Below are 13,876 nucleotides of genomic sequence, written 5' to 3' on the forward strand. Positions count from 1 at the left end.
GCGACAAAGTCTTCATTCCCACAATGCACCGTTGCACTGCGGCTTTATTATTCAATAATAATGTCAACGCATTCTGCAAGTGCATTAAAGTAAAAAAAATGAGTCGTTTTTGGATTTTTTTATGAAAACATTAAGCCACGTTGATACCGACAAGAGTGACACCAACACTTAGAGCAGTGGCGTAGCAACCCATTGGATCTTGTGTATAAATCCAGGGGCGGCACGTTGCTGGAGGGCGGCAAAATGCGATAACGTTTTAAATTGAATTATTATTTTCAGACTTTGCGACCTTGAAGCGAAGAGAACAATTCAACAAATTCACTTGCTTGCAACATGCACTATAAGAAGGGTTGCCATACCGTCCTTATTTTAAAGATTTGTCCTTATTTTAAAGGGCAATATCTTAAAAAAATTAATTGTCCTTATTTCTAAGAAATGTCCTTGTTTTTGACTTGAGTCCTTATTTTGTCTTATTTTTAACAATTACAAATCTTCTACCTTTTTTTGGGAATACATCAATGAGTGGTATCATTTTGATAAGCATCCAACACTCCAAGAGATCAAACAATCAAACTGCTAAGAGTTCAAACAATTGAGTATGAGAAAGTTAAGGGGTTAGCGAAACAAATTGATCCACCACCACCAATGGCAATGAAGCATGGGTTCTTCGATGAGGTCTCGGCTGTCATTGCTCTGCTCAAGAAGATTCCAGATGTTGTGCTCCGCAAGGATGAACCTGAGGACAAGTAGATGAAGATCTTTACTACGAGACGAATATTTTCTGTTGCTCTACAAGCTGGTTAGCGTCATCGTCTCTCTTCCGGTCAGTAATGCGTTTGTGGAGAAGGTGTTCTCTCTTGTTTCAGCTCAATGAACCAAGAAAAGAAACAGACTTAGTGAAATGACAGTTAAATCTTCGCTGCAAGTAAAGGTAAGCCTAGACTTGAGCTGTCATGAGATGCAGAAAGTATTTTCTACGAACATGGAGTTGCTAGAACAGATCGTTTCTGGCAAAAACTAGTCGCCTTTGACATCATATCTCGTATTAGTGCAAACAAAATTTTTAGGTTGTCCTTATTTTAGGGTCTATGTCGATGGCAACCCTGACTATAAGACATATGCAAACAGAAACAAGTTAACGCATTAGACATGCACGTTCAGAATAAAGTTACACGAGATACATTGTTTGTTTGTAGTGTTGAAACGATGACAACATGAAAGAGGCCGACTTCATGAACGACGAAATTAAACTATTAGCTGAGATTTTGAAATGTTCAATAAATGAAAAAGAGCCTTTCTCATCAAGGCCTCAAATGGACTGATGCGACGAAAGATTTGCAATGCAGTAAAGTGAGCGCACTTGACGAGAATATCCAGCTCATCAGTTGCATAGAGCTATGTACATGAACACATAAGCATTTGACTCAACAACAACAAAAATTTTCTCACGACCTATGGGTACCGAGAAAGTTTGAAATGCTGAAGAAAAATTTTCAAACTAAAAGATTTATTACAAAACAATTTGATGACAGCAGTGTGATTTATTACAAAACAATTTGATGACAGCAGTGTGATTTATTCATATTTTCTCGCTCAGGATCAGTTTCAAACAAAATTTATCCCAAACCAGCGAATGATGATCGTGACGTGACATGCGAGAGTTCAGCTCTGAGACCTTCACGGAGGACAATCATCTTACCAGCTGCGGTCCTTATGACGTGACAGTGAGTAACTGTCACAACCCCAACAGGGGAGAACCCCACTCGTTGCCATGGTAAACATTCGAACATGACCATCGATTTAACAAAGTAAAGGAAGCATGTAAGCTGTTGGGAAAAAAATGAGTGGTTTACGAAAACGAGAATATAAAATAAGAGATTATTTCGGAAAGAGTAGAATAAACAGCAAAGTAAAAAACCACACCCCGTTTTCCCTCACAGCTCATGCTTTTGTTTTTTCTTTGATGGCCATGTTCTAATGTTTACTCGTTGCCATGGCGATCTGTGATGCTACACATCGATAGATAATAATCTCTGAAGGGCAAATGCGGGTTTTGATTTGTTGCAGTACAGTGTTGCCCTACGTTCGCCGTGTGAAGCTGAAAGACTTTGATAACTTTGCGGCTACATCAAAGGCTGTCGGCCGCATAATCTCGAGTACTGTTACGTCATCATGGCAATGCGTCTGCATCGGGGCTGGCTCCGAGTGGGAGGGGGTGAGGCTACCACACACAGGCTACAAACATGCACGATTAAATGTGTGGGATATGAAGATAAATAGATTTCATTATGCTGCAAATCCTAAAATAATGACATGTGCATTCTACCCGGGCAATATTTCTGGAAGCGCATGTGGTGGTTTCATCCTTTTTCAAAATTCATCACAATAAATTTGTTTCTTAACGTTTCTTGAAGGGAATATGGGCAGTGGAGCTGATCCCAGTCCTTGGATGCGTTCCTCTCAACGAGGTTGGAGTTGCTCTTCAGTAAATCCTCCAGAGGCCACAACATGTACCGCGGGGACTTCCCCTGCTTAGCGAAGACATGGATATCACAATAAAACTCCTGGCTGTTCACTTCTTCGTTGTCCTGGAGGAGATTCAGCAGTGTGTCTGTGTCCTCCACCTTGTAAACTCTGGAAACATCTGGAAGAGTCTCCAACTTCTGCCGACCGACCAAGTTAGCAACATCCGGAATGACCGCGCCTGAACAAAACATTAAACAGTTGAATTTGTTGAAGTAGACAAAGGTTGCAGTTCTTACGAACAAAACTTATTCCCTTCCCGATTGCTTTCAGCCATGGCCACTGATTGTTTGTCATAGACTATTTATCTTTGCAATGATGGATCGGAAGCAATTTCACAAAAGATTTATCTTCGATACACCCACCAGCTAACAAAGTTAGCAAAACCCGTTGTTTTTACATTGATTCAACGTCTACAGAACCCAAATGACAGATTTTGCCAGCTGGAAAATAGCTACAGGTGATAAAAGTTGTAGAAAAATAACGATAAATGAAACGCATCTTCAAGTGTGGTAAAATCGTCAACCAAATCGTGGCATGCTTCGTCGTAGGAGGAGGTGTGGCTCACCTGTTACTAATGCCCAGTGTGCGAAGTGGCCCTTCCTCTGGCAAGGCTCATAGTTTCTGTCATTATCATACGGCATGAGTATGGGATGGCCTTGTAACAGATGCTTCAACACAAGAAATCTGTGGTTTGTCGTCCCGAGATCAATGATTGTTGCGTCACATTTGTATAGGTCCTTGGCCAGGTCGGCCATCGTGAAGACTAAACATAAAAGTTTGAAGTTCATAGTAGGGTGGAGTGAAAAAAAGTTTTTCTTTCATATTAATGAAGAGGGCTGATAAAAAGGTGCTATAAGGTCTAATATTGACGTTAAAAATATTTTTTTGATGTGGCACCCAAAATTGAGCGTGCCACCCAGCCCCATGGCTCACGCAAAGGTCAAAATCCATGAAAACGGCGTAACTTTTTTTATAATGCTCCTAGAAAGCTGGGAGTAGGCTTAAAAGTTGCAGAACAGCTATGTTCCTATATGCTCTAAAAGAACATTTTGTTCTAAATGCATCTATTGGGCAGATATTCCAAAAAACGGATTTTTACCATTTTCGGGGGCAAATTTAGATGAAATTGCATTTATTTGATGCTTAAATACATTTTTTACTACACTTTGTTCAATTATTTTGGGTGTTATTATGGAGTCAGTCTACATATTTGGACAAATGGCAACCTTAGCTATTTTAATTGAATGGTTATGGTTGGTTACCTATAGTTTGTTGGACGTTGGTGGGTAGGCCTACTATACCATACCGTCCTTAGCATTAGCATATTGTAGCGGACTTAATGAAGCAAGCAAATACTTTCTTTTAATTTGATATTGTTATATATTCATCAATATTTTAGAGTTACTTACTCATTGAACAGGATATTTAGAAGAGTACGTATCTAGGTATTTAAATTAAAATAGAAAATGCACCTCAAACCATAGCTAAGCCACAATTCGACTGACCTGCCACCATCCCAGTCCACAATTGTTCAATCTGCAGGAAGTTTAATTAAAAGCAACAGTAGCCAGCTTCGAAGAAATACATGGATATAAAACAATTGTACAGTAAAACCATAAAAAGTGTTACAAGAATAGTAGGTATTTAAATCATCATAATATTAGTCCATTAAGAAGCAAAATGTTTCTTGGTGTCAAAGCATTTCATTAAACACCGAGAGTTAATTTTTTGCCTGATCAATCCGTCACGTCTTTCATAGCCAGCAACTGAAGACGATGCCTCGGTAACAAGTTTAATGTGCCTTTCAACAGCTTGACTATGACATGGATGTTGAAGACACAATGGGGTGGATCTTACGTCTTCAAGCTGAACATTATTCAAGTGTGGGATTGCGGGAGGTTCAGAGATGTCAGCCACGTTTAAATTGACCATTTTAAAATATTCCTTCGCTTTAAAGTTTAGCTTTGGCACCAAGAATCGTCGCACATCAGCATTATCGTTGCTTGATTCGTCTTCACCATCTGATTGATCAACAAATCCACCTTCAAAATCACCCAAACTTCAAAATCACCAGCCCCAATTTCCAGAAGTTCCAAATGATAGTCCACATGCCCGAGAATAACCGCCCAACATATTTTGTAGGCATAATGGTGATCAGTGCTGAGATTATCCACAATTTCATTTGTGAGAAACGGAAAATTTTGGTTTAAAATGGGCTTAGTTAAACGTAATAACTGGCCAATCAGATACACTTCCATTTAACTCCTTTCCAATTTTTCCAGAAAAGGTATCATGGCTTTTTGTCGTTCCATCCAAAGCCATAAAAACATGATGTAGTGGCCACTCAAAATATGGATATGGGTGATTTTGAAGGTGGATTTGTTGATCAATCAGATGGTGAAGATGAATCAAGCAACAATAATGCTGATGTGTGACGATTCTTGGTGCCAAAGCTAAACTTTAAAGCAAAAGAATATTTTAAAATGGTCAATTTAAACGTGGCTGACATCTCTGAAGCTTGTGGCTTAGCTATGGTTTGATGTGCATTTTCTATTTTAATTTAAATACCTAGATATCTGCTCTTCTAAATATCCTGTACAATGAGTAAGTAACTCTCTATAATATTGATGAATATATAACAATATCAAATTAAGAGATAGTATTCGCTTGCTTCATTATGTCCACTACAATATGTTAATGCTAAGGACGATATGGTATAGTAGGTCTACCCACCAACAAACTATAGGTAACCAACCGTAACCATTCAATTAAAATAGCGAAGGAGCCCATCTGTCCAAATATGTAGACTGACTCCATAATAACACCCAAAATAATTGAACAAAGTGTAGTAAACAATGTACTTAAGCATCAAATAAATGCAATTTCATCTAAATTTGCCCCCCAAAAATGGAAAAAATCCGTTTTTTGGAATATCTGCCCAATAGATGCATTTAGAACAAAATGTTATTTTAGAGCATATAGGAACATAGCTGTTCTGCAACTTTTAAGCCTACTCCCTGCTTTCTAGGAGCATTATGAAAAAAGTTACGCTGTTTTCATGGATTTTGACCTTTGCATGAGCCATGGGGCTGGGTGGCACGCTCAATTTTAGATGCCACATCAAAAAAATATTTTTAAAGTCAATATTAGACCTTATGACACCTTTTTATCAGCCCTCTTCATTAATATGAGAGAAAAACTTTTTTTTACTCCACCCTAGTTCATAGAGTAACTCAAATATTTTCTGCTTGATTTTTTATGAGTATGTTGATTATGAGTACTGAGTAAGAATAAACAACACATGAGAACAGGAACATAAATTGGCAAACACCGAGAGTTTTCAACGGAGCCAAGAATGGATTGAAACAACAATTTGCACCTGAAAACATTTCCCCTTGTTTGGTGATTCCCCTTGCAATGGCAACTTCTAATATTTCGTCGCTTGTGAACTGCGGGGTGTGCGGCTTTAGCTTTCTCAACATGCAAGCAGCCATCTGCAGAGCAACCAATCCGCACCTGTACAGAAGCAACCAGTTCAATGAGCAAGTTATATTTCCATGACAGCAGGGTTGAGAAAAACCCGGGTTTTTTTGGGTTTTTTTAAAAAAGATGCAAAAAAAGGTAGATTTATGCTTATTTCACCTCAAAACTACTTTTTACGAATGAAGTGCCTTTCACTCACAGTACATACTTGCATAACTCAATAAAATAATGCGCTAGGGCTGTTGTTGCTTGAATGTTGCATCATCCATTAATTTCAAGATCAAGTTGGATGTTGCATCATCCACTGATTTCTATACCAAGTTGATGCTACCGTGGTAGAAATCACATTATTGCATCATTTGCTTTAGATTTGAAGGCAAGGAGCATTTATGCCATCATGTTTAAATATTTTTTATCATTTATATATATATTATATATAGTAATAGATGAGCAATTGAGCGATTGCGTGGCCAATGGCTATTTAGGCAAATGTTCTGAAACAGCCATGCGTTAGAATCCAGAATCTGTAATTGGTAAATAGCCTCCTAAATTGCATTTCACGTCATATATGCAGACTACAGTAGAGTAGTACTTTCACCAGTTTAACTATAAGGCCTTCTTGCATAAATGAGTTTTAATGTAGTACCATATACGTATACACAAGTGACAAAGTGGCATTACTTGATTTTTGTGTACTGTACAGTGTACAATATCCACTGCGTTTTCAGTTTATTCTTGGAAATTTACTTCACAATCACATCCTTAAGTCCTAATTTAAAGTTTGTTTTAAGTGCCTTGTAGTGTTTTTGTTCATTTTTTTAATTTTCTAATAAAAACTGGACAAATATGATGCTCTGGGTTTTTTTATGGGTTTTTTTGGGTTTTTTTAAGTGGGTTTTTTCAAAAAAACCCACCCGGGTTTTTTTGGGTCGGGTAAAATACCGACAACCCTGCACGACAGTGAAGTTTGCCTGAGCAATACTCAGCCATGCCAGTGATTCGCTTCTACAAAACAACGTATCAGTTGATTTGAAAGTGGAACAATCCTTAGACGCACTCGCAAAACTATCTTTAAAAAGTATTTTGGTCAAAGTAACTGAAAGAACTGAAATATTTTCCAACATATACAGTCCATGTATATATTACGTAAGCCAGTGTTAAAGGTATATCATCTCTCATCTTAGTAGAATCTTATTCTCACATTGGCCTTCGGAAACCCTGAAGAATGGAAGGAATCCGGTTGTTGAACATCAACCAGCATGAACTTCTTCCAGGTTTACATCTAAATGAAGAATATAGGTGGATACTTGAAATAAATCCGTTCGTAGACACAACATTTATAGCTAACCACAAAATAAGAAAAGGCTTGCAGAGAATTCAACTTAGGTAGACACATCAAAATTAAACAATTTGCTTAGAAAGTCTGGAAAATATGCAGGGTCATTTTGCTTACAATAATGTTTTCATTTATATTCTGGAAAAAGTTATGACAACATTGATTTATAAACTGTTAACTAGTGAAGCTATAAAGTTTCGCAATTGCTTTGTTATTTAACTGCAGGTAGAGCCGGAATAATGTGAACACGTTCACAACCAATGAATAAAAAATCCAAATGTTGTTAAGTCAATCTATGTTTCCAAAGGTGTCAGAACAGGTTTAGAATTTCCACAGAGGATTCTTGATATATTGCAAAGTTAAAAAGCTGTTGTTACTTCATGGCTCTTGTTTTTTAATAAAACCTGCTAATTGCACCCTGGGTAGGGTCCACAAAAGAAACTTAAGCAAGTGCCCAGGGTGCAGCCATTTGAGGGGGTGCAGAACTTGCTTCCTAAAGCATATAACTTGTTTTTTGCACTAGCCTAGCACCAACACAAACTTTCTCAGTGCTTACCAAGCAACTCCTACCTTCTACAAGGCAATGTGTTCACTAACTTTCCACAAAGAGCTGATTCCTGATCTGTAGATTTCTCTTCAGAGTTTGCAACGATTCCTGGAGCTTTGAACATAAAGGCCGGATATATACTTGCTCCAGAGGAACGGTGGTTGTCGGCACCAGTGTGCAGTTCATGCTGCATGGCAACAATTAATCACTAACTGCAGAATTGAACCAACCTAGACAATAAGATGATTTGATAGTTTCAAAAAATAAACAATTCAAGCAGAAACTACAGACAATGTCACACATAACAAGCATATTTAACATTTTATAAATAAACACAAGACAACCTCCTAATGTCACATTAGTTAACCCATGGGATCATCTATGCCAGATATTAAGGAACGAAGAAAATAAAAATAGCCTAGGATTTGAATGTAAGCAGACATACAGTAGAATTGCATGAGACTAGGTGGTATGTATTTCTTATTGTGTTTCAATAGGTCAAAAAATATGTGATTGTTATCCATAACGCTCAGCGTCCAGAATGAATATGGCTTGGCATGCATGTGGCAACTGGGCAATGTGGGCATCATGTAATATGTAAATAGTTACACTTGTTCTATGGTGGCCTGAAACTTGCAAGAATGTCTTCAAGAAATATTGAACAATGTCAATTCAATAGACAAAAAATTTAAGATGAAAATTAACGCTAAATAGACCAAGTTAATAATAATCTCAAAATTACCAGACACTCCAGTACTTCAAATGATGAAAATATACAGAGAGTAAAATCTTTTTCCTATCTTGGACATTTAATATCTGAAGATGGGAGGTGTGACCATGAAATTCTAAGACGGATAGAAATTGCAAGAACTACATTTGGAAAAATGTTTTAATTAATCAAACTTTAAATTTAGCAATTCATCAAAGGATATTAAAATGCTACCTCTGTTCAACCCTGCTATACAATTCTGAAACTTAGCCAATATCAACAAAAAAATGGAGAAACATATTGATTATTATTGATCCCTTCGATACGTCGCATAACTGATTAACTTCTACCGAACGAGGTCGTGTGGCTTCTTGCGTCACAATGCTCTGGGCACGAGTCAGAAAGCTTCTACACTAACGCTAGTATTTTCTGCTGTGCAAAGTTTTACAGACTCTTTTCTTTAAGTGAATAAAAAAATAAGAGTTAACCTCTCAAGTACATGTAGCTCCACACAGAGTGAAATTTACATGCCTTTTGACTCTTTTTTATTTCTTTAAAAGTAATGTCTAAAAAGACATTATTGACCCAAAAAGAATGTCTAAAAAGACATTATGAAAAGTAACTACGGACAAAGGCCAGTGTTTCGATCTTCCGATCTCTTCAGCGTAGTAAAGTGAAGGTAGAAAGTTGTCTTGAAGTGTTGGTTGAGGTGATGATTTGAAACTTGAGTGATTGTTGTGAGACAATGAGACTGGATTTAATATTTAATTTCGGACTCGAGCGAAACGTAATTTTACAGCCTATTGGAAGGTGTGCTTTTTTTGAAAGAATTTGTGCTAAGGAATGACTGGAATTTGTTAAAAATAAAAACTAGAAAAAAAGACAAGAATTTGCAACTGAGCTAGGACATAACAATCATCTGAGATGGATCTAAAATACAAGAAATTAGATACAAGCGGCACATAAAAGTATAAACTACTTTAACTACTTAATTTGTTCGTGCTATGCAATGACGATTTGTATCGCTAGTTCTTGTGTTATTTCTCGGCGGACAAATATGACCGATCTAGATGGTACTTCCCGCGGACATGACATGCTGTGACGGCGGACATGTCCGCGGTGTCTGCCGTGAATTTCGAGGCCTGTAATATCTATCCCATCTATAAACATACATCCCTCAATTTTAAAGGTCAAGAGTTCATTTTGTACTATACTTTTTAACATTGAGGACAGGAGTCATGTTTTGTTGTTGTTATATTATATTAAACATAATCACACAACACATTCTACAACATGAATTTGTAACAAATTCATGCAAAAGAATATTGGCCTAACGAAGACAACATTACGCAGGAAACAAGAATATTAAACAGGTCCAGGTGCAACAACAACTTTCCACCTGTAAAATTTAAAGATGTCAAGGAAAAGACAATGTTCATATTTATCCGTCATGTTGTTTGTAAGCGATCACATTGACAAAGCTTTTTGCTGAATTCTTTGGTGTGGTTCGTATCGCAGTATCTGCAATTCAATAGCCTACAACTTGTAAAGCTTTTTGAAAAGTCTGTTTTTGCTTTTGAACCCATTTGACTCCATACTCGACCATGTCATGAGCGGATGCAACCTAATTCGTACCATGAACTATTCGTACCGTCAGTTCGTACCTTGAAAAGATCGAGAGAAAAAATTTAAAAATACCGAAGTCGCTGATTGCAGTTTCCGCAAACAAACAAAAACTCTTAGGATCATTACCAGAAATTTTGAAATGTTTGCGGGAACTCTGATCAACCCTAAAACTTTTAAAATGTTTGCGGAAACTCCGATCAACCCTAACCCTTTTAAAATGTTTGTGGAAACTGTGATCAGCAACTTCGGCAAACTCTTAGGATCATTATCGGAAATTTTAAAATGTTTGCGGAAACTGCGGAAAAACGGAAACTGCAATCAGCGACCTTGGCTTTGTTCTATTTTTTATCTCGATCATATTTTCAGTTTGTTTGTTTGCGAAAACACCCTAACCCTTTTAAAATGTTTGCGGAAACTACGATCAACCCTAACCCTTTTAAAATGTTGGCGGAAACTGCGATCAACGACTTCGGCCAACTCTTAGGATCATTACCAGAAATTTTAAAATGTTTGCGGAAACTGCGGAAAAACGCAAACTGCAATCGCCGATCAGCCATGTTCTATTTTTTTCTCGATCTTTTCAGTTTGTTTGTGGATACAGATATCTAACCAATACTCCGATACCCTAACTACCGATACACCGTGCGGAAACTGCGATCAGTGACTTCGGCTTTTTTTTATTTTTTTTCTCGATCTTTTCAAGGTACCGTACGAACTGATGGTACAAATTAGGTTGCACCCGTCATGAGCAACCATAACACTTCCTACATCTACCTTTTTGCAATTTTAAAAGTGAACGTTTTCTTCTTAACAAATTTGACAAAAGAAATTGTGTAAGATACTATGATAAAGATGTAAGTTGTTTTTTTATGCTCTTTGGAAGAAAAAATAAAATAAAAAGCAATTGTTTTTTAGCGCAAAGAGTTTGTCTAAATTTAAATGCTAGAACAAAATTTGCACTTTTTTCTGAACTATCTGATCTCAAATAATCAAGACACAGATAAGTCACCAAAATACAACTTTGTCACTAAACTTTTTATTAAAGTCTTCTTTTGACTTTAGTGATGATAACCAAAAAGGTGTAGGCGTAGTGTAATAAAATAATCAAAAAAGTAAGAAGTATAAAGTTTATTAAATTTGAGTTTGAATTAAAAGAACTTGATTTTGTAAGGTGTTATCTTTCTTCAGTCAAATGCATAATTGCAAACTACATGACACGGCTACTATGGTTGCTGTAAAATAATCATTCAGAGCATAGCAAAACAATAACTACGTAATAAATGTAGGCGTTGAGCTTACCAATGAAATATTGTCGATCATCATTTGTCAACATAATGCAGGGCTAGTAGCCTACCTTGTAACCCATGCTTATTTATCTCTCTAACATTAAACATTTGAAGACATGCTTCAGCAAACATGCAACAAGCAAAAGTGCAAAACTAATCAGAATTTGGAAAAACTACCTATGATTTTAATTTCAACTTTGACCTGACCAAAATTTCAGTGTTGCCACAAACGCAGTGGTTCAAAATTTTCTCCACGTTTGGAGAAGTTGCCAGAAACTCATTAAAATTCGAGTCTCCTGCAAGTCAGCAGTTGTAAACTGAGTGAACGACAACTGAGCTAGCAACATTAGATCAAGCGGCTGAAGTTGCTGTGAATTATTTGTTAATGCATTTGCATTATTCAGTATTTAGCAAGTATTCTTGCAATGTAACATCTATCATAGCTAAAGGGTTCTTTTCATGGAGTGGCCGTTTTTAACGAACGTCGAATTGGTATTGTGGTCTATGCCAGTAATCTTCAAGTATCGTACAAGATTCATTCAGTCAAATTTTGCTTGAATTTATTTTAGTCAGCTTGCTTAAAGTGATCACTGGTGTAAGTCTGCCTCTAAGTTTGTTTGTTGTTGTATGTATTTCTCTTTGCAGTTATAACGACCGCTGTTGCCATCTTTTGGTGCCAAATCTGTGTTTGCTTTAATCGTTGTTTTCATTTTCGAGCCAGCAATGAAAAATACAATTGAGATTCAGATCATGCACACCTCTGTTAGTTACACAAAGAAACCTTAATTAGTATGAGCTGTAAGGAAAAAAGGTGTGGGTTTCGAAAACGAGAAACTTAATTCCTTGTTAAATCACGTGTATTTATTTACCGTTACGCTTTGTTAATTTGTAGTGTTGCTAATTAAAATCTTTTTTTGAATACGGACCTTTTCTGCCAGCACAGCTGACTTGGTTTAGTTCTACTGCGCAAGGGATTTCCATTGTAGCCTACAATGCGTAACCAACTTCAAAATTTTAGGATAAAACCAAGCAGCTGTAACAACCTCATATTATCAGCCACATCACAATTTGATGGATTGTTGTTTGGCAAAGACTAGCCTACGTGATTCATTATATCAAAGTATTTTAGTGTTTCTTAACCAAGTAGTAATTTCCTGAAAATACGAGCCTACTGTTGAATTGGAAATGCGTGCGAAGCGTGGCCAGAAGACTGCACAAATAATTATTGTTTTATCCCCAGATCACCTATAGTCTAAGCGTAAAACGTATTGACCTGGACTAAATTGCGACCTTAACAAATTAGGTACGGTATCGCTGGAAAGCTTAACTCCTCTAGATTACTATCGGAGTTTCGCAATTAAGAATATTGTGTGTGAATTGTTAGGTCATTCTTTACATGTCGGAACTTTTGTAAAGATATCGAACCCACTCATAAATCACTCGCAAGATGTCACATCTGCGTCAGATTAAATTTCTTAAGTGCAGACTGATAAATTATATAAATTTTCGTTGTTGCATTTATTTGATTGATCAATGAGTGTCTATGTGTACCTATTCAAGCATTTCATTGGCTGGACCAGACATAAGTTATAAGCAGGTGTTTGCTTGCCAGAAGTTAGTTGGGTTTAGATTGGGTTTTCATCTAGACCAGCTCAGATGCGCGGCAAGCATCGGCACATGTTTATATGGTTGGTCCTAATGTGTCAGATTGTTTCATCAGATTAATATAATCAATGTATAATATAACATGTGTTGTAGTCTTGTCCAGAAAAGTTAAATCAGGGCAATAATCAGGACTCACGAACAATTTGAATAAAGAACTTAACCCCGAATAAGTCAACTTAAGTAAATTATTAGCCTACGCTAATCGGAACTTTACAATAATTATATGAGCACTCTAGGCGACATGTGGGTGTCATACAACCACACGGCATTTAACATAATACATTAAAGTGAAGTATTGAACATAAAATACGAACGCTTTCGGCCATACTCAAGTTAGCCAACTGATTTTACATCTACATTGAAAATAAATAACTGATCTACACAATGAATGGAAAAGGGGCTAACATGCGTAATGCAGTGTTTTTTTTAAGGTGTTTTGGGGGACCGAAACGGTCCCCCAAATTTCTCCAGCGGTTTCCCAAAATTTGGACTTGCCACTACAGTAGAAAAGTAATGGTTGTTTCTCGTTATGTCTTAAGCAAATATGGCTATTTTTTGGTATTTAAATGAAGCACTTGGGGTCTCTTAAAACTACTTAGCGGTCACCCAAACCAAACCTTAAAAAAAAACTGTGTAATGTATGGCTGAAAAAGTAGTTTATGTTCACTTTAATGTATGTATGGAAACAAAATAAATTG

At 36.8% G+C, this 13,876-nt stretch overlaps 1 protein-coding gene across 2 annotated transcripts; it reads right to left on the reverse strand.

The window, feature by feature from the left end:
• Positions 1-26: 26 nt before the first annotated feature.
• Positions 27-11,664, reverse strand: LOC145774554 (actin maturation protease-like). Of its 2 annotated transcripts, none has more exons than XM_082585822.1 (6): positions 11,527-11,664; positions 7,916-8,079; positions 7,211-7,291; positions 5,906-6,042; positions 3,092-3,289; positions 27-2,704 (listed from the first exon to the last, which is right to left on the reverse strand). In XM_082585822.1, the coding sequence occupies exons 1-6, from the start codon at positions 11,548-11,550 to the stop codon at positions 2,361-2,363; spliced, it is 948 nt and encodes a 315-aa protein (XP_082441948.1). In that variant the 5' UTR covers positions 11,551-11,664; the 3' UTR covers positions 27-2,360. The 2 variants fall into 2 exon arrangements, with proteins under 2 accessions (XP_082441948.1, XP_082441949.1); XM_082585823.1 differs by having other exon boundaries at positions 7,916-8,122; positions 11,527-11,654.
• Positions 11,665-13,876: the final 2,212 nt, after the last annotated feature.

This window comes from Aplidium turbinatum, chromosome 7 (assembly GCF_918807975.1).
Source record: "Aplidium turbinatum chromosome 7, kaAplTurb1.1, whole genome shotgun sequence".
NCBI lineage: Eukaryota > Metazoa > Chordata > Ascidiacea > Aplousobranchia > Polyclinidae > Aplidium > Aplidium turbinatum.

Coding starts and splice junctions, on each gene's coding strand:
- LOC145774554 (XM_082585822.1), bottom strand. CDS start 11,550: ATGATGATCGACAATATTTCATTG. Junction 6,043..7,210: donor CAGGGTTTCCGAAGGCCAAT/GTGAGAATAAGA, acceptor GCTTCTGTACAG/GTGCGGATTGGTTGCTCTGC. Junction 3,290..5,905: donor ACAAGGGGAAATGTTTTCAG/GTGCAAATTGTT, acceptor TTTTATGTTTAG/TCTTCACGATGGCCGACCTG.